Here is an 18,977-nt window from a genome sequence, read left to right as displayed (position 1 = left end):
ACTGATGGCATTGCATGCAGTCCCCTGTCTCGAGTCTTGCAGCCAACAACAGCACAATGTTTAACTGGCTTAGACATCCTGGCAAGAGCAGGCAAAAACACAGATGTGACTGGGGTGTTGATTATTTAGCCTGCCGATAGCCTATATGCGAATGAGAGGTTTGGCAATGCACGTTGAGAGTTGACCAATAAGCGGAGCACTTCTTTGTGACGTAGAAAAGTATTGGAATCTGGATCCGTTTTTTTCAGATCCGTTGCAGCCCCTTTTTTAGAGATTTGGCGAAGGAGGAAAATAGAGAGGGTTGTGTTTTCTGACACTTGGTGAGTTCCCTGAAACACCGAGGACACATATTCATGTATAAAAGACGTACAAAGGTGCATTTTGCATGATAGGTCCCCTTTAATTTGACTATACAATATTTATCTTTACATTCTGTTCTTGCATATGTCTTATTATATTTATGTGTATATAGATTTCTGCCTGCACTAATTTATTATTCTTAATTTAATTTTGAATTTCTTTTATTGTTTTATGTCTTATATAACTATGTTGCATTGTTGGAGGAGCTCGGGACAGATGATTTGCATTGCCATTCCTACACTGTAGCCTATGTGCTATGACATAAATCCTTTGAATCTGAATCTTGGAAACATGTAATTGTTGAATAGATTAACTGCATAGTTAACATGTTGGCCCTCTTTTATCGTTGTCTTTTATAATGCACTCTTACATTTAAAACAACATTATTCAAAAGAAAGTTGAATATCTACAGACCTCAAAAAGTTATTTTACGTGTTTTTGTTTATTATCTTTATTAGGGAAGGAGATGCCTGAAAAACACTGCAGTGCCCACCATTTTCTACAGCCTGGAAGGAGAAGCAGGGTGAGTAGCAATGACGAGGTAAGTGACAGTCCTAGTTCGACTGTTAACAGCAATGAGGAGGAGGTTGCAGATGGAGACCATGGTAGTGGTGAAAACAGTCTTGCTGCTGATCAGAGCAATATCATTATGATACAAGGCACGCCTGAACAAGCCTTTGTTGTTCCACATGTGGAGCGTAATGACGTTCCAACAGCCAATGCTTGTGAGGAGGATGTTGGTTTGGGTAGCAGCAGCCAACAAACAGACTCCGCCTCTGTTCACTCTCACACTTGGGTTTTAAACGAAGACGGGTCATACTGAATAGTTTGTGCACACATTTCTAACATGTGATCTTTCTTTCATGTAGGACGCTTGAGGGAAGTTGCAACGCCTCGGCCAATGGGATGTCTTCTCCACGTGAAAGAGATTGAAGGCATAATTTATAATTTAAGACAATTTTCCAAAAGTTACGACTTGTATTGGCTTAGATAGTAATGGATTACATCTAACACGAATCAAGATCGTATAGAAAAAAAAGGTAGTGTAATCCTTAGTTACATAGGAAAAGATGTAATCGGATTAGTTTTACTTTTTTTAATAATAGGGAAACTCAGGATTACAATCTTATTCAAAACCTAAAAAGAGCATATATATGTAAAATGATCAAATTGTATCGCTTCTCTGGAAGCGGTAATGTTCTGTAGGCTAATACTAATACTAATTGTGAATCTATACACCTACTGCCTGAATCTGCTTTATGGTATTATATTATACATTTTAAGTAACAAAATCATATTAATATTTCTTCTCTCCTGTGTTTATTTGCATTGCATTTGATATTGAGGTAATCCAAAACAAAAATAAAGTTATCACGTTACATTACTTTTATATCTTGATACTCACATTAAGTTACTGGTTGTGTTTTTGGCAAGTAGCCCTCCCAACCCTGTACATAAGTTATATCATTTTAATTACTGATACAGTTGTTGCACATCTTTAATTTATGTTCTCGTGTACTTAAGTCATACAATGATTCGAAACCTTTACTTTTCATAAAATGCAAGATGTAACTTTCAATGTGAAATAGATCTGATTAAATAAAGAGTAAAAGCACAATCTTAAATGTTGACAGTTATCATTTTCCTATGCTTATTGTTAATGTAGTGGTGTTATAAACAAAATGTTGTCCTAAAGGAAATTAAGATGTTTTTTATTTGTTGACAAAAGATTTAAAGTTGATGCTCACAACATGTGGGAACATTTATGGAGAAAAATGTTTCTATTGTAAAACAAATATTTATCTGCATACTGAACAATTTAGAAACTCTCTAAAAGGTATTATCTTCTGTGATGTTATGACCCTGTAGGGATTGTGGGTGTTGCACTTCATAATTACAGTCTATGGCAGGGGTGTCAAACTCAAGGCCCGGGGGCCACATTCGGCCCGCGACTTCATTTTATGTGGCCCCATAAGAGCTTGCAAAGAATATAATATGTTTATTATACGGTTACATGCTGCAGAAGCACGTTGCCCATAAACTACATGTCCCACAATGCATCTCAAATATGACTTTTTTCTCAGAATTTGCCTTTTTTTCTTCAAAATACGCATTTTTTCATAGAATTCCTTTTTCTCAGAATTAGATTTTTATTTCAAAATGTCACTTCTATTTCTTTTTTCTCCAGAATTTGGCTTTTCTTTTTAAATCATTTTGGGACATACGCACAGAAAAGACTTGCAATCTTTTGCCCTAGACTTCTGCTTTCAGACGTAGTTAATTATGAAGTTATTACCCTATCCGATGATAATCCAATGCAGAGGCAATGATGTAATATAATACATTATTTTATATATATGATATATTTATATATGTATTTTTATATAGTCTTAAAGTTACAACCGGCCCTTTGAGTGCAACCATAATGCTGATGTGGCCCGCGATGAAATTGAGTTTGACACCCCTGGTCTATGGTATGCTTATGACATTGATGCCAACATACATCGGACTAGGGGAGACCTTCTTGTTGTTTGTATTGTCACTGATAAATGACAGCGTAGTATTCATTGTCAAGATTTGTGTTTTTAAACTTGGGACTCTTTTCAGACTGCTCCGGCTTGGGAAAAGATTTGAGCCTTAATGTGTAATGTTTTCTGTATTGTATGGTAAGCTTATCCTTTCATTTTATAGTCCCATTTGGATGTGATAGCTAACATGTTCAGTAAGCAGTAGACAAAAGAAGTGAAAATATGAATGTAATTTATTTTCAATATTTACATAAATAAATAATTATTTTAACAAATAAAATAACAAAAAACATCATAACAAATACAAAATAAAAGGTTTGACAGACAGCCATGCCCAGCATGGGCCTGGAGAGCTGCAGAGTCCATTGGGGGAAGAGGGGGGGGTGGGATGTGGGGAAGAGGAAGAGCAGCCATGTTAACAGTGTTATGGCTACAGATGTAATATCTAACTCAACATTAGCCATGACAGTCTGGGCTTAGCAAGGGCCTTAGAATACATACTCTAAAGGCCAAATTCAAAGACAGTGATACTGACATTTTAGCAGTTCACAGTCTTTGGAGGTGGTCTTTCAGGCAATTGGCTGGTGACTTAAAACAAATATCATTTCCCCAAGGGGTGAAATGAACTCCATCTCGCAAAAACAGCCCAGGACTGTCATGTCTAATGTTGGAGTGGTCAACAATGGCACCATTTAGGCTATGAACAAAAATAGCCATAACACTGTTAACAAACTTCCGGGCCTTGTCAATTTTGACAGGATTTGCACCAGCCCTCCACCGGCGCCTCTGGGAGAGCATGATCTTCAAACCAGGGTGCCGATGGTGAAGCTGGTGCAGATCCTCCTTCATCTGGTTCAGCAACTGAACACTGGGCACATCCCCCAAGTCATTGCCGCCACAGTGGATGAGGAGGACATCCGGGACTGCTCTTCCTCGCGGGGAGTAGGAAAAGAAAGGGAGGACACCTCTCCAGCGCAGTCCACCCCAACCGAACCAGCACACCCTCAGGTCGAGGCCAAGGTTGCTGCTGATGGTCTCTGTAGCTCTCTGGGCTCCACGCCGGACATAGCTCCCGATTATCCATACAGTCACTATGGGAGGAAAATAAATGAGAGTAACAAATGCTTCAGATCATGAGGAATATCAAATAAAGGGTTGCTCATTTTGTTCCTTTGACAATAACATACAAAATAACTATGAAATCACACCTGTATGGTTAAAAGTAACAAGAGAGCAAAACCTCAAAAAACAGATTAACAGCACACAGTTTATATATATATATATATATATATATATATATATTTATATACTGTGTGCTGTTTATCTACAATTGTGCATACATGTATATGTATAGTATGTTTGTGTGTAATGTCAACCATCTGAAGTCCTGTAAAGTAAGCCAGGACCATCAACTTACAGGTTGTGCAGTTTGGTGTGGATCTTCTTTTTTCTTAATGCTGAAATAAATAAAAATGGTTTAATCAATATAAAAGCACCTTTCTTTTTCTACAGTCATATTTCATTAATCACATTTAATTCACGCAACACTGGCCATATCTCTGCTAGTTTACAAAGTTTAGTTACAAATGACATTATATTTTATATATTTGAAAAACGGTGAAGCACTTAAAAAACAATTGTATAGTGTAGGTTCAAGAACATTTAAATCAAAAGGACAAGTTTTGTAAAGTTACAGGGTATCTTACCTTCAGAATATGCCGGGAACGAGGAGCAGTGACCGCAAGCTGGGTTGTTAGCATAGGTTGTTAGCTTAATACTGAGAGCATGTTAGCTTAGCTTCTTAGCCTGAGCTAGGTCTGGAACGTCACGCTCGGTGGCAGCAGGTCCCGCCCTGTCCCACCTCGGCTCCGCCTCAGCACCGCCTCTTTGCCCTTATTTGGAGCAGGCGGGAGAAGGCGGGAGTTATATGGGGGTTATTCCCTATCTTTATTCAAGAGCGTGGTATTTAAATTTGAGAGCATACTTTATGTATTTATTTCCCTCAAACTCTGTCCTCGCACTCAAATAGTGCTGCTTGCACTTAGATTTGCTCTGCTTGTGCTCAAACTGTACGCTTGCACTCAGATATATTGCTGCTCAGAATTATTCTGTGCGCGCTCGAAACTTTTTCTGCTCTCAGAATTATTCTGTGCGCGCTCGAAACTTTTGTGCAACAATCCTGTCAAAATCCCTCAACCAATAGGAGGCCAGGTGTCCTTGCGGGTGCGTTCGCTTTACTTATTACAGCGTCCCGTCAGGGCGGTTACTCTTTGGTTTATAAACTCCAGCCCTCCACGGCTTTATAACATAACATGTACATCACTTCGCTGTACAACTTTTTTTTGGGGGGGGGGGGGGGGTGTAAGCACAGTTAGTACATGTTTATAAAACGGACAATTCAAATCAAGCAATCTGATGTTTCTTAGTCGTGATATAATGAGCGTATATCCCCCGGGTATAATTGTAGTTACTTTTCACAAGTCAGTATCCCTCCGCGTCTGAGAACCGTTACAACTATATGGTTACAACTGTTACATTACGTCCGTCACGAAACTAACTAACTAACAAAGCTTAAAATGGAAACATTTAAGGTTAACCTCGACCTCCGGGGTGGCCTTACTATGGAGGAGTGGATTGAGAAGTGCCTATCTCCAGAAAAAAAAAAAGCACCTAAACGACGACAATGCTGTCTGTCTATTATGTTCTCTAGCTGTTATTGTTGTTGCATAGCAACCACCTCGCACTATGTTTTGTGCAGAAGGCAACGGAGGGACTATTTTATTTTGAACATCATTATTTAATAATAAAAACTATTTAAATTGGAGTGTGTATTTTTCTTTCACATTGCCAGCCACACGTGGTAACTGTTTTATAAATGCAATAGCTCACTTCAGGCCGTGTATACGAATATCTATCGACACTCCGCTTCGCGTCGGGCCGAACCAAGCCGTAGCACAACAGTGCTGGAGCAGAACAACAGTCTGGAGGAAGAAGTGGGCCGGTCGGGAAATTCACTAGCAATCCCCCCTCCCAGAGCTCTATATATGGCGCTGCCCCCTCCTCCCGTTGACAATTTACTAGCGATAACGAGGGCCGGTCGAGATTCCCGGGCTGATTTTTAGTCCCAGTACGCCACTGAACGTAGCTATTATGTAAGGTGCTAACTGTGCTTCCTCCTCCCCCCCTCAAAAAAAAGTTGTAAATCAAACAAGTGAAGTACATGTTATAAAGCCGTGGAGGGCTGGAGTTTATAAACCAAAGAGTAACCGCCCTGACGGGACGCTGTAATAAGTAAAGCGAACGCACCCGCAAGGACACCTGGCCTCCTATTGGTTGAGGGATTTTGACAGGATTGTAGCACAAAAGTTTCGAGCGCGCACAGAATAATTCTGAGAGCAGAAAAAGTTTCGAACGCGCACAGAATAATTCTGAGCAGCAATATATCTGAGTGCAAGCGTACAGTTTGAGCACAAGCAGAGCAAATCTAAGTGCAAGCAGCACTATTTGAGTGCGAGGGCACTATTTGAGTGCGAGGACAGAGTTTGAGGGAAATAAATACATAAAGTATGCTCTCAAATTTAAATACCACGCTCTTGAATAAAGATAGGGAATAACCCCCATAAGTTAACCCTCCCGCTGCCTCCTGGTGCTGCAGAGATTTCATGAAGTGAAGGAGGTTTTCCTTCTATAACACAGCTGTGGGCAGCAAATAGCCTACTGTGAGTGTCACGGACATGAATTCATAGATCAAGGCAGACTGGTGCACACACTCTCCTGTTTTGCCAATCCGGTGCTTAAACAAATATAGCTCTACACCCCTGGCCGAAATGTCCTTAAAATGAAGTCCGAGTTCGACATTTTAATTAATGTCCTGCCAACACTGGCAGGACAGAAGGCGACACGCCCGTTCTAAGCCGTGTCCTTCACTCATCACAAGCTGCATCCCCAAAAAGTGTATTATGTTGTTACATCGTTTCAGATGTGATGTTTCAGTTGTGCTCTTGATACGCCATTAAAACGGTAAAAACACGTTCAGTTTCCTTTTGCTTTTTGTGTCTCCTGTTCACCAAAACATACCCATCTGTGGTGGAAAAAGAAAGTAATCCAAAAGTAATCTAAAAGTAATCTGATTACGTTCTGAGACACGTAACTGTAACTGTATTCGGATTACTTTCAGAGCCATGTAATCAGTAATCAGTAACTGATTACATTTACAAAGTAACCCTCCCAACCCTGTATATATATATATATATGGTGCGTGTTGCATTGTGGGTAGCTTGTGACGTCACTATGTGTGAAAGAATTCTCAAAAAAGATAAACGCCATTCTTAAAATGTTCTTATTTGATTTTATTTATTTGGGTCTACAACAGATGATACAAATGTTTGTGTCAATAAATGTGTAGGCGGGGGTGTTTGTGAAAATAACGGGGACAGAGCATGGATGTATAATAAGAACAGACAGAGCTGCTGTCAGACGATCAGCTGTGCAGCGTCATCACAAACGGACGTGGCTTCACGTGACGCTCAGGAGGAAAGGACGTCCCATTGCTCTTAAAACTCATTTCCCTGCTTCTCGTGGTTTCCTTGCATCTCTCCATGCTTCCCTGGTGGGAGGGACTAGTCGCAGGGAAACGACGCAAGTGAGGGACGCAAGGAATCCATTTAACCAAAGTGAGAAGGACTACTCTATGATAGGAAAGGAGGTTTCAAACTTCCTTTATAACCTCCTTTAGCTTAGGAACCACTGGACCTCCCTTTACGAAAGGAGAGGAGAAAATGCTGCCCCACAAAGCCTTGCGGCCGCAGCATTTGCGTTCACACAACAGTCGGCCGTTCACGGAAACATCCGATTATGACCGAGAAATTATATCATGAAAGTTACGGTGCTTATTAAGCTTTTTAAAACGTAGGTCTATGTGGTAAGTTGCCAAAGTACTTTGTTTTTAACGATCATCAGTATTATAATCAAAAAGAGAAATATGAACGTTAGTTTTCAAATAAAGACAACATTTCACAGTCTTTAGCTCTTTACTGAGCTGTGTGGGGTTTGTTAAACTTTTAAAAGATGTTTGAATGGTGATATACACAGTGATAGATGTTAAGGACTAACGTTTATAATAAATACAGTTAAGATCTTTTCATACAATCATACGTATTGGGATAATTTGTATTAATGTGGACCGGAGGGAGAGGGGGATGAGCAAAGTTTCACTTTCCTTTTAATTTCAATTCCAACTTTGGTCATGAAGAATATGTTTCTCTGTTCAGTCTGTTGTCCACGTTCATAAAGCATAAAACAACAGCATCAGAGCACAGTGCAGAGTCTCTAGATGAATTTACAGTAGTCCGTCGTTCTTATTATACATCCATGTTGTAGTCCGCTGTATAGAAAACTGTAGTTTCCATAGTTCTCCACAACAGCAGACGCACATTTATGACGTCCTCTGGCGCATCATAAACACGTCGGATAGTGAAAGTGCATTTGGATTCTCTAAAGTACTCTCCTAAGTCCTTTTTAATTCTCCTATCCTCTATTCCTTAACCCCGTGACGTTTCACACAGAGGTCAAGGGATAGACGATAGGGTTAGACGTTAGGAGCTGATTTTTGGACTATTGGACCGCAGCCGAGATGTCCTTCTACATGGCGGGCTGAAATTCATTTCCGGGTCACTACCAGAGGACCGAGGATTCGAGGAGTCGAGGAGGGGAAATGAGAGATCCTCCATGGCCCTCTTAAAACGGGTTTTACAGCTCGACAACAATACAGCATCACATGATTTCACTTCCGCAACTCATGCTGCTAACACACAGGGAAGTAAGGACCATAGCTGGATGTGTTTAAGGGAATTCTGCCTTAAAGCTGCTTTATTTTGTTCTTAACCCGGACAGCACGCCTCCTGTGAGGACCAACATGGCCCTGCTCGGATTTGGAAACATACTGCTGCTACTTCTGCTTTTTGGAAATTCAGTAAGTAGCCTACTTCCTAAAGCTTTGTATAGCCTGTGGTCGACATGTAAGAAGCTATACCTGCAGCCTCATCCCCATGACATTAAAACACATATTACCAGTGTATAGGTCACCGAAATGCAAAACAAAGGATTGGAACGTGGCGTCAAATTCATATTTTTTAAGTACACGAATACACGACATTCAAGTTAATGTGAGAAAACAATGTTTAGATTCCGCCAATGGTATGTTAACATCAGTTATGCTTTTAAAAATATTTGGTTGAGGTCAATAAACAAAATGTATTTAATCCAGAAGTCAAAATCTTCAATATGTAAATTACTGGACAACATGCATGGTCTATATGGCTAAACAACTTTCCACATGACAACATTTTATAAACATGTTGTTTGTATAGACAGTTTTATGCTATTTAAGCATTGTTCAACACCTTTATTATACAGTCAAGGTTAGTATGTATTAATGACACATCCTTAGAGTCAGCTGAGATGTCAGCCCTGCACCATAAAAACATGAATCTTTAACCAATAACCTCATAATGGAACACAATATAAACTGAATTATGGTGATGAGTTGGGATTTAACGGATGATGTGTTGATCTGCAGCTCGGGGCACCTGGTTCATTCAGCGTGGATTACAAGAAGGACTGCTTCCGAAAAGATGGGGAAGAGTTTCGTTTTATATCAGGAAGCATCCATTACAGCCGGATCCCCAGAGTCTACTGGAAGGACCGACTGCTCAAGATGTACATGGCAGGACTGAATGCCATCCAGACGTACGTTTACCTGTTGTCTTGCTCTCATTATGCTTCACTCTCATTTGTTTTTTTCATGTTTAGGTTGTTGTTGAGTGTGTCATGTTTCAACTGACTTCCATATCAAAACTAATCCAGGAGAAGGGTTTTAACTTGGGCTGCATGATATATCGTGTCATGACGATAATCGCAATATGCAATATTCACATCGCATGGACGTGCGATTTAAAACATTTTTATTTTTTTATTTGAGGCAATGCCTACACTACATGCTGCAGTGTAGAGATATTTGGTAACAAGCTACAGGGAATTAATCTACACCAACTATGATCCATTCATAGTTTTAAATGATTTCCTAAAAATGGCATTCAATCTTACTGACATCACTCTTCCCAGTGTTTCATTGAGAAACAAATATCTGTACAGATAGGACAGATGTTTTATCCAAGCTTATAGTGAGCTAGACTTTTTCACTTCACTCATTTCAAGATATTTAATTACAATAAATGTAATCATTTATTGTATGTGTTTTTATGACCGAGATAAAATCCTATATCATGCCATCCCTTTTATATAATGCAGGGTTGCAAAACAAAATAGGATTTGTAGTCCCTTAATGACATACACAGGGTTCGTACGGGTGCTGGAAATCCTTGAACATGCTTGAAATGTTATGAGGTGTTTGAAAAGTGCTTGAATGTTGGGAATGGTGGTTGAATTTGGGATAAAGTGCTTGAAATTGTAAATGCTTTACTTCACTTTTTAGATTAAAAGAAAATAAAGAAGTCGGAGCGCGCTTCGCTTTTACATAACCGCTCTGCTCCGGCCTTCCCGCGCTATGCGCGTGACCTGCAGGTGTTTTTGTTACGTGTGACCTGGGCATTCTGAGAGTGATAGATGACAGTATGCCAGGAGGTTGCAGTTTCAACGAGCGTTGGCTAGCAGAAGACAAATACAAGCCATGGCTAAGATGAGGGTCAAGCCCACGAGTAGCCTCCTGCAAAGTTTGCAAAAAAATAATTTCAGTTGTTCACGATGGGAGAGTCTGCGCTGACGATCCACATGAAAGGTACAGAGCATTTTTGGATTAGGCTAACGTTGCATGTTACGTTTGTTTAAGCTAATATTAGCGAACTGAATAGCGAACTCCATGAGGGATAATAATTACAGGGGACAATCATTTCAGAGGAGCGTAACTATGTTATGTGCGTTACAGCCGCCATCCTGTGGTGTTCAGAGGATTAAGCACTCACTGTTGTAATTCAACCCAGTCTCACAGCATTTCGTGTTATAGTCACGAAATATAGTCTATGTATTCGACAGAGCGATTTTAAAAGCAATGTATTTCTACTGGTAGTATGTTTTCGTGCCTAAACCAAATGTGACTTGCTCTATCGAAATCAGTCACATTGACCCGAAGACACATTTTCGTTTGTATTACTGGTCTGGGGGAAGCTTGCGAGTGTGTGTTTGTGTGTCTTGTGTTTGTGTACCGGGGAAACACTCACAAGAAACACCGGCTGTTGTTATGCTTCTAGGATTTACATGTAGAAAACCTAAAGCTTTACGAGAGCAGAAGTCAGGGAAACTCAGATCATTGTGACAAAGATTGACATCAGGGCACAGATCAGAACTAGGGCTACATACAATAGTCCAGGATGAACATGCACATTGACCGATATCATCAGTAGTAATACAAAGAGCACGGCCAAGAGATAGCAGTGAGTCACAATGCCTAGTTTGTTTTGTGCGCACATTGACAGTGGAATCTAACCTAATCATCTTGTGTAGAGACCTCATAATCACACATGATAGTAGTGGCGGTTCGCACTTGTTATGCACAGGAGGGGGTAGAGAGGCGGCGAATAACGCAAGGAAAAAGCAGTACAGTTTGGGATTAGCCATCGTTAGTCCAGTGCAGGTAGGAAGCAGCACTCACCCAGAGGTCAACAGTCCTTGGTTGTCCAAGTCCTTGGTTGTTTATAGCATAAAGAACATCTTATTTAATGTGAGGTAGGGAAATAATCATTTGAGTATAAGTATGTGTATATAAATATGTAATTTACAACAGCTGTAAGATGCTTGAAAATGCACCTTGAATTTGACTTTGGAAAAGGTGTAAGAACCCTGCATACAAGAAAGACAAAACTGGCTTCAATAAAGATGAACAGACCTCATAAGGTTGCTGGTATTGACAGTAAAGTGGACAGAATAAAAGTGCCTGCACTGACGGTTGTCTTTAAATCTTTACCTGACACTGCATCGCTACACCTGATAGAAATGCTAAACTGAAGCCCCTTATGTTATGTCGCATTCGATCAGGAGCAAGTATTTCACACTAGTGCAATTAATCAACTCACCAATTGTTCGTACAGTTCGATATGTTTGATCGTCATTTATTTAACTTAACATATGTGTTCTCTAACAAACAGTATTGATACACAGTGGAACATCCTGGTCTCTTGCATATAATGTATTAGTCAGCCAACATACAATCTGCTTAAATAACTTGTGTATATGCTTTCATAATACTCATACTTCATTACCATTGAAGGTACATTCCCTGGAACTACCACGAGGAGTCTCCAGGCCAGTACAGTTTTAGTGGAGAGCGGGATATGGAGTATTTCCTTCAGCTGGCCCAAGATATTGGCTTAATGGTGATCCTTCGGCCTGGACCCTACATATGTGGAGAGTGGGACATGGTGAGTGTGGGTAATTAGTAAATGTACACCTTTTCAGTTTTTAATAGCATACTGGGATAATCAAGAAAAACTGACCTTACAGTATTGAACTCTTGAAAGTTTTCATAAGAAATGGTTGTACTTTTTATATTGCTACACTTATTTTACAACAATGGTTACTAGTTACAGGGCATTTATAGACTGAATTACCCAACAGTAAATAAACTAATTATAATCCTCTCCATCTTACCGTGTTTCATACAAAGGGGTGATACGCTATAACTTTATAGATACTTATCCCATAATTATTGTAATATGTTTACACTTCCATGAGTCCGGCTTTATTGGTGACGGCTGCAAAAGTATGGCAACATACACTGCAATTAGTTTGGACTGTCAAAGTAGCATATTAGGTTTTTTAGGGGAAAATATGAGCGTTTGCAGCATGGATGAGCAGAAGCGGAGGGTGTTATAATGCGGGATTCATGGCAATATATCTGCCAATGTTTGGTATTTAGTCTCCACTAGAATAACTAGTTAACATCTAACAAGGACCACAATAATTGGGAAAAACTAGAACCATTTTAAAACCACCCTTTGAATACATTTGAGGGTGTTTGAAACTCTAAACATAGATTCCTGGTGCAATAACACTTTAAAAATTCAATGTATATATATATCCATTTCAGTTCCATCTAAACCTGCTGCCATTGTTTACATTATTCTGTCAATTAGGGAGGGCTGCCTGCCTGGCTTCTCAACAAGAAAGACATCGTGCTGCGGTCGTCAGATCCAGGTGAGAATATTTCAGAGAAAAACAGGATGCAGGAAGACAAATGTTATTGGTTACTGGTTTCAGTACATACAACGATGCAATATGTTGCACACCAGCAAGACAAAATGTGCATAGCTTTAATAGCTTACCCATTTTTTATTTCTCAACTTAGTGGTATTAACACTCTAGTCCCGAGCCTCTTTCCAGATAAATCCAGTACAGTGTGTTACGCCCAGGCCTAGAGGAACCTAGGCGCAGCACAAAGTTGCACTCTCCCCACTTTTCCCACTCCCAAGAACATGGACGCCAAGGCAGAGAAAGCGTTTGGTAATTTAATTACCAAACCTTTAAAACAAAAATCTTACCTAACAAATGAGAAAAATAAACGTACAGGCTTCTTACCTACTAACGTAAAACAGGAGAAAACGAATAATCCAAAAGAAAAAGGGTTTTGCACTCCTGAGAAAATAAATCGTGTCTACAAAGACAGGTTTAGCAGCTTCTCTTCCTACAGTCTGACAGCAGAAGAGAAGGACCGGTAAAATGTAGGGAGAAGTTGAGTCAGAGAGAGCGCCGAGGAACTGCACGGCTGCAGCTTAATATGCTCCCGTCTCCTCAGGTGGACCAATCAGCATGCAGAAGGTAGCTAATCAGCTAACGGGCACCACCTGCTTGCTCACACACACACACACACACACACACACACACTCACTCACTCACTCACTCACTCACTCACTCACTCACTCATAAAAAAATATACACATAAATGACCTAACGACCCAGGGTCGTAACAAGTTTAACTAGAAGTATGCTGAAACTGTAAAATAACACACATATCTAAAATCGGACAATCAGCTTTCTCTAAAATGCTTTAAAATCTGGACCACATTTCCAACTGAAATCAAAATATTATAATAATTATAAAAGGTGATGTGCTGACCAAAAGCAACCCAGAGTTGAACCCATGTTTAAGAGATTGACTTTGAATGACCCATGTCTATTGCTGCATGTGTATTTCTGCACTATGGCATGTATTGTATTTCTCCCTTTGTATTACATTGTGGTTTCATGATCCTGAAAGCTGAAAGGGTTTAAGCAACTAGGGACAAAAGTTGTAATTGAACAAATCTGAAAAATCTGTGAAGCACATCCTGTTTCCATGTCAAATGCATTATCACGGTCTTAAATAAAATTTAAATAAATACAAATTTAATGTGTATCTTAGATTACATCGCGGCAGTAGATAAGTGGATGGGAAAGTTACTGCCCATGATAAAGCCATATCTCTACCAGAACGGAGGTCCTATCATCACTGTACAGGTGAGTCCTGGGCTGATTCCTGCAGGTTTGTGTCTTTAGTTGTTGTGCATTACATACAATTACAGTACTTCATGAATAAGTCATAACATCTCCCTCCTGCTGTGCCTGTGTGTGGTAGGTGGAGAATGAATATGGCAGTTATTTCGCCTGTGACTACAACTACATGCGTCACCTGACTAAGCTTTTCCGGTCCCACTTGGGCGAGGAGGTGGTGCTCTTCACCACAGATGGAGCTGGACTCCAATTCCTCAAGTGTGGCTCAATACAAGGCGTCTACGCCACTGTGGACTTTGGCCCAGGTCTCATCAACTCAATGCAAATTACACCAAATATTGATTGTGTTTTACAGGTTCGGTTATGTGATGATGCAGTATGTTGTGTATAGTTGTATTTATCTTCAGATAAAATGCATTACAAACCAACTAAAATATTTTGAGATTCATGGGTCATGGTTTTCTTTCCACATTGACTTAGTGTCATGTGTTGGATTAGTCAGTAGGAAATCATACAAACACACGTGAGCTTATCTTTGTGTTTTAATCCTGTTAGGTAATGTAACGGCTGCTTTTAATGCACAGAGACACGCAGAACCTCATGGACCTTTGGCAAGTATTTTCCCTCATACGGTTTGTGATTTCCAAACCACACAAGTGTTTCTCTCGCCCTCATAGGGTTTCCTTTTGCTTTAACAGGTGAACTCTGAGTATTACACTGGCTGGCTGGACCACTGGGGGTCTCCTCACTTTGTTGTGTCATCCACCGCTGTGGCCAAGTCCCTCAATGAGATGCTGGCCATGGGAGCAAACGTCAACATGTGAGTCTACAGATGTACAGGTTCAGACACCCTGAAGGCATTTACTATTGCACTTAAGATGTCATTATGATGGGTGACATTTTACAAATATAAATACATGTTCTTGAAGTTAGAGAATGACGAGAGGCAATGTCTTGTTCTTGCAGTTCTAAGTTATTTAAATGTATTTGTGCCTCATTTCTGTCCATTTAACCGTAACTGCTCTCTTCACAGGTACATGTTCATAGGAGGGACAAACTTTGGATACTGGAATGGTGAGTGAACTTTAACAGACTTTGATGTCACAAAGCTACTTGGGATTTTTGTGCTGCTAAAATGATAACGCTAAGATGAACCTCTCCCTCTGATTGCCTTTTGATATCTCAGGCGCCAACTCACCGTACGGCCCGCAGCCCACGAGCTACGACTACGACGCGCCTCTCTCTGAAGCAGGAGACCTCACAAAGAAGTACTTTGCTATTCGTGATGTCATAAAAATGGTAAGAACATTAGGCCTCTAGTTTTGCTTTTAAAATCACTTTAGCTGTTTTGTATCATATCAAGGGTCTTTATTACTATTAAGAAAAGCGTATAAGTTGTGTATGTCACCTGGAAGAACTTGTTTATCTTTTGACAACAGTACCGTAAGATACCAGAGGGACCGATACCACCTACAACTCCAAAGTATGGATATGGGACTGTTGGGATGAAAAGGGTATGTTCACTTTGTTTCTATTAACTCATCAATCAAAAATGTTTGTTCACATGATTTAAAAAGTAAAATATTAATACTAAAAAGCAACCCTTTGCCTCCACAGCTCCAAACAATTTCAGATGCCTTAGAAATGCTTTCTTTCTCCGGCCCTGTCAAAAGCATTTATCCTCAGACTTTCATCGAACTGAACCAGGTATTCATGTTTGTCTGTTTTCAGTAGTGAAACATGTATTGTTGCATTCTTTTCAAGTTCACCAACAATATTTTGTCATATAATTGTAATTCATTCGTGTATTTCCTTCCTCTATCTCATGTACTGTAGGCCTTTGGTTATGTGCTATACAGGACTAAACTTCCTGTTAACTGCAACACACCCACACCACTGTCGTCTCCTCTGAACGGCGTCCATGACAGAGCGTATGTGTCAGTGGACGGGGTGAGACTCATCGTTTCTTATCAGATGTTATATGCAGGTCCAACCACATGATCATTGCTTTTCACCAGATTAGTTCAATTTAAGGCTCAGTACTTTATTGGTACCATCAGAATATGTCCTGAGCACCATCACCATTTTACCAATTTTAGACAGGCTGATATTATTGTACATTTTACAACATTAAACATTTGGAAACCTATAGCTGTTTTTTGTGCAAATGGAATTTTGTTTTGGTGATTTTTAATAGAATTAGTGGATTATATTCACTACTATAAATAATATAATAGCTAGTCCTAACAAATGTTAGCAAACTCTGAATATTTTTTTTATATAACCTTTCTGATTTATTTTCCAGGTGGCTGTGGGGATTATTGAAAGGAACAAGGCCTTAACTGTCAATGTGACTGGGAAAGACGGCAGTCAGGTGGACATACTGGTGGAGAATATGGGCCGAATCAACTACGGAAGAGACATCAATGACTTTAAGGTACATTTTAAAGTTACTTTGTGTGTTTTGACATATGACTGCCTGCTTTTCACAGTCACAGAGATTTACTGGATATCAGTTGCAGGTTTGCAAAAGATAAAAGACTGTTTATTTAACTGCAACCAAATTATATTTTAGATTTGAATTTGACATTTTTCTTTGACCCTTTACATTTTGAGCAAAGTAGGATATCAGTGTAATATTTTTTTGTAATAGTTTTTGCTCTCCCCTGCACAGGGCCTGGTGTCCAACCTGACTCTGGGGAAAGACACGCTCAATGGCTGGACGATGTACAGCCTCAGCATCGATGAAGCGGTCAGTCAGGGCCTCCTCGGTGAAACCAAACCAACAGTCCCATCTCCCCCCGCTGCTCTCTCCCTCCCCACCTTCTACGAGGGAAGCTTCATCATTCCTGACGGCATCCCAGACCTCCCCCAGGACACCTACATCAAGCTGCCCAAATGGAGGAAGGCATGTTATCCAGTTATTTTTGATTAAGTTAGAATTCAAAATGTTTGGCCATCCAAAACAAATATTAGCACAATTGTAATGGAGTACCAGGGGAAAACAAAAATATTTGTAATCCATTAAATTGAATATCTTTGTGTTGGTTACATTACATTACATGTTTTGAGTTGGTTAAAAAGAAAAAACTAAGCAAACCTGCAGAAACTAAACAAAGCTAAAATAATTAGCCAATAGGATCAACAAATATTTCTAATAATGGTTGGTCATAGTCCTCTGATCTGTACTTTACTATCTAATCTGTATTTGAGAACATTAACAAAACAGGTGAATACTGATTAACTCGAATTATTTTAAAAATAATCACAAATAACCATAAATGAATACAAATAATTATTAACTTCAGGCCTTCACTAAATGTGGAGAAAAGGATAAAAACAATTAATAAAATACATGCTGTTTAAGTGTATCTCGTCAAGACTTTCTTTAGCACAGGCCCAGATCTCATTAGTCATAGTTCTAAAGTATTGTCTGTGGTTTTTTTGTTTAATGATGACAAAGACCTAAAGTACGGTTTAAGTACAGGGCATTAATAATCAGCATTTCTTTTTCAGGGGCAAGTTTGGATTAACGGCTTCAACCTGGGACGCTACTGGCCGTCTCGGGGCCCTCAGGTGACACTTTATGTTCCTGCCTCCATCCTCAGCAACACTGTACCCAACAACGTGACTGTGCTGGAGCTGGAGGACGCCCCCTGCGGCCCCGGGCCCTGCAGCGTGGAATTTACCGACACCCCCATCCTGAATGGCCCAGTACAGTCTGACTTCAAACAGTAGAGGAGGCTCTTCTCTAAAGATGATTTGTTGTGATAATAAGGGAAACGTACAGCTGCACTAAAAGGAAGCTATTTTCACTTTCTGCCTATTTTTAATCAGCACCTGTTTTGTGAAAGAGTTCATTTGGGACATGATATCAAAAATGTGTTTTCAGCCAAATAATTATTTTAACCATCACATAACTGTGAGCTCTCTCCCTCACTGATTTCTCGAAACATTTTTATTCAAAGACTTCTTTTCTTTTTTGCCTATTGATAGACGTCACATCAAGCTCTATTATGTAGAAGGTTTTATTTTATCGTGAAAAACACATTGGAGAAATACCATATTATCATACAACTGAGGATACATTGTGGCACTACTGACATCTGCATTATCTTTAAAAAAAGTGTTTGCATTGATTGTAATGCTGTTCAGCATTTGCCTTTTTAAACAAAAAAATTAAAGTATGATTTTATAATACTTCAAGGATCTCCTTTTTTATTGTGTCAATATATTCTAGCCAGAAAATAAGATCAAGATAATATATATTTGTGTCGCTATAAAGATGGAGAAAATATATATTTATTTTATAACGGGTCAAATTATTCACAGTAAATTGAAAGGATTTTTCTTGAAAGGGTTGCATGTGTCCTGTAATGCCCACTTGTGGTATCTATAAGTAACTTTTTTCACAAATAAATATATTCTCATAATGATAATTATTATTAAAATTAAAAACGAATTTGCAGTGGTGTAAAGTAACTAAATACAGAGGTAAATAGTGTACTTTTACTCCACACCATTTATGTATATCTTTAGTTAGTTTTCCGAATTGGATTAATGTTCTGAAATATGAACAACACTTAAAAA

The 18,977-nt window shown here is 39.4% G+C and overlaps 1 protein-coding gene across 1 annotated transcript; it reads left to right on the top strand.

Annotated features, from left to right (window-relative positions):
* Positions 1-7,746: 7,746 nt before the first annotated feature.
* Positions 7,747-18,587, top strand: glb1 (galactosidase, beta 1). Its single transcript, XM_034084239.2, has 17 exons — positions 7,747-7,796; positions 8,781-8,859; positions 9,466-9,635; positions 12,169-12,319; positions 13,034-13,094; positions 14,299-14,393; positions 14,512-14,692; positions 14,943-14,998; positions 15,086-15,207; positions 15,421-15,461; positions 15,574-15,686; positions 15,827-15,901; positions 16,005-16,094; positions 16,224-16,337; positions 16,693-16,824; positions 17,062-17,295; positions 17,904-18,587. The coding sequence occupies exons 1-17, from the start codon at positions 7,762-7,764 to the stop codon at positions 18,123-18,125; spliced, it is 1,971 nt and encodes a 656-aa protein (XP_033940130.2). The 5' UTR covers positions 7,747-7,761; the 3' UTR covers positions 18,126-18,587.
* Positions 18,588-18,977: the final 390 nt, after the last annotated feature.

This window comes from Pseudochaenichthys georgianus, chromosome 1 (genome assembly GCF_902827115.2).
Source record: "Pseudochaenichthys georgianus chromosome 1, fPseGeo1.2, whole genome shotgun sequence".
Taxonomy (NCBI): Eukaryota; Metazoa; Chordata; class Actinopteri; order Perciformes; family Channichthyidae; genus Pseudochaenichthys; species Pseudochaenichthys georgianus.
This window is presented reverse-complemented; position numbering and strand designations above follow the sequence as displayed.

What these genes read in the sequence shown, in the direction of transcription:
- glb1 (XM_034084239.2), top strand. Translation starts at nt 7,762, where the DNA reads ATGAAAGTTACGGTGCTTATTAAGCTTTTTAAAAC. An exon ending in CTTATTAAGCTTTTTAAAAC is followed by an intron (nt 7,797 to 8,780) that starts GTAGGTCTATGT and finishes TAACCCGGACAG; the next exon opens with CACGCCTCCTGTGAGGACCA. An exon ending in TATGTGGAGAGTGGGACATG is followed by an intron (nt 12,320 to 13,033) that starts GTGAGTGTGGGT and finishes TCTGTCAATTAG; the next exon opens with GGAGGGCTGCCTGCCTGGCT.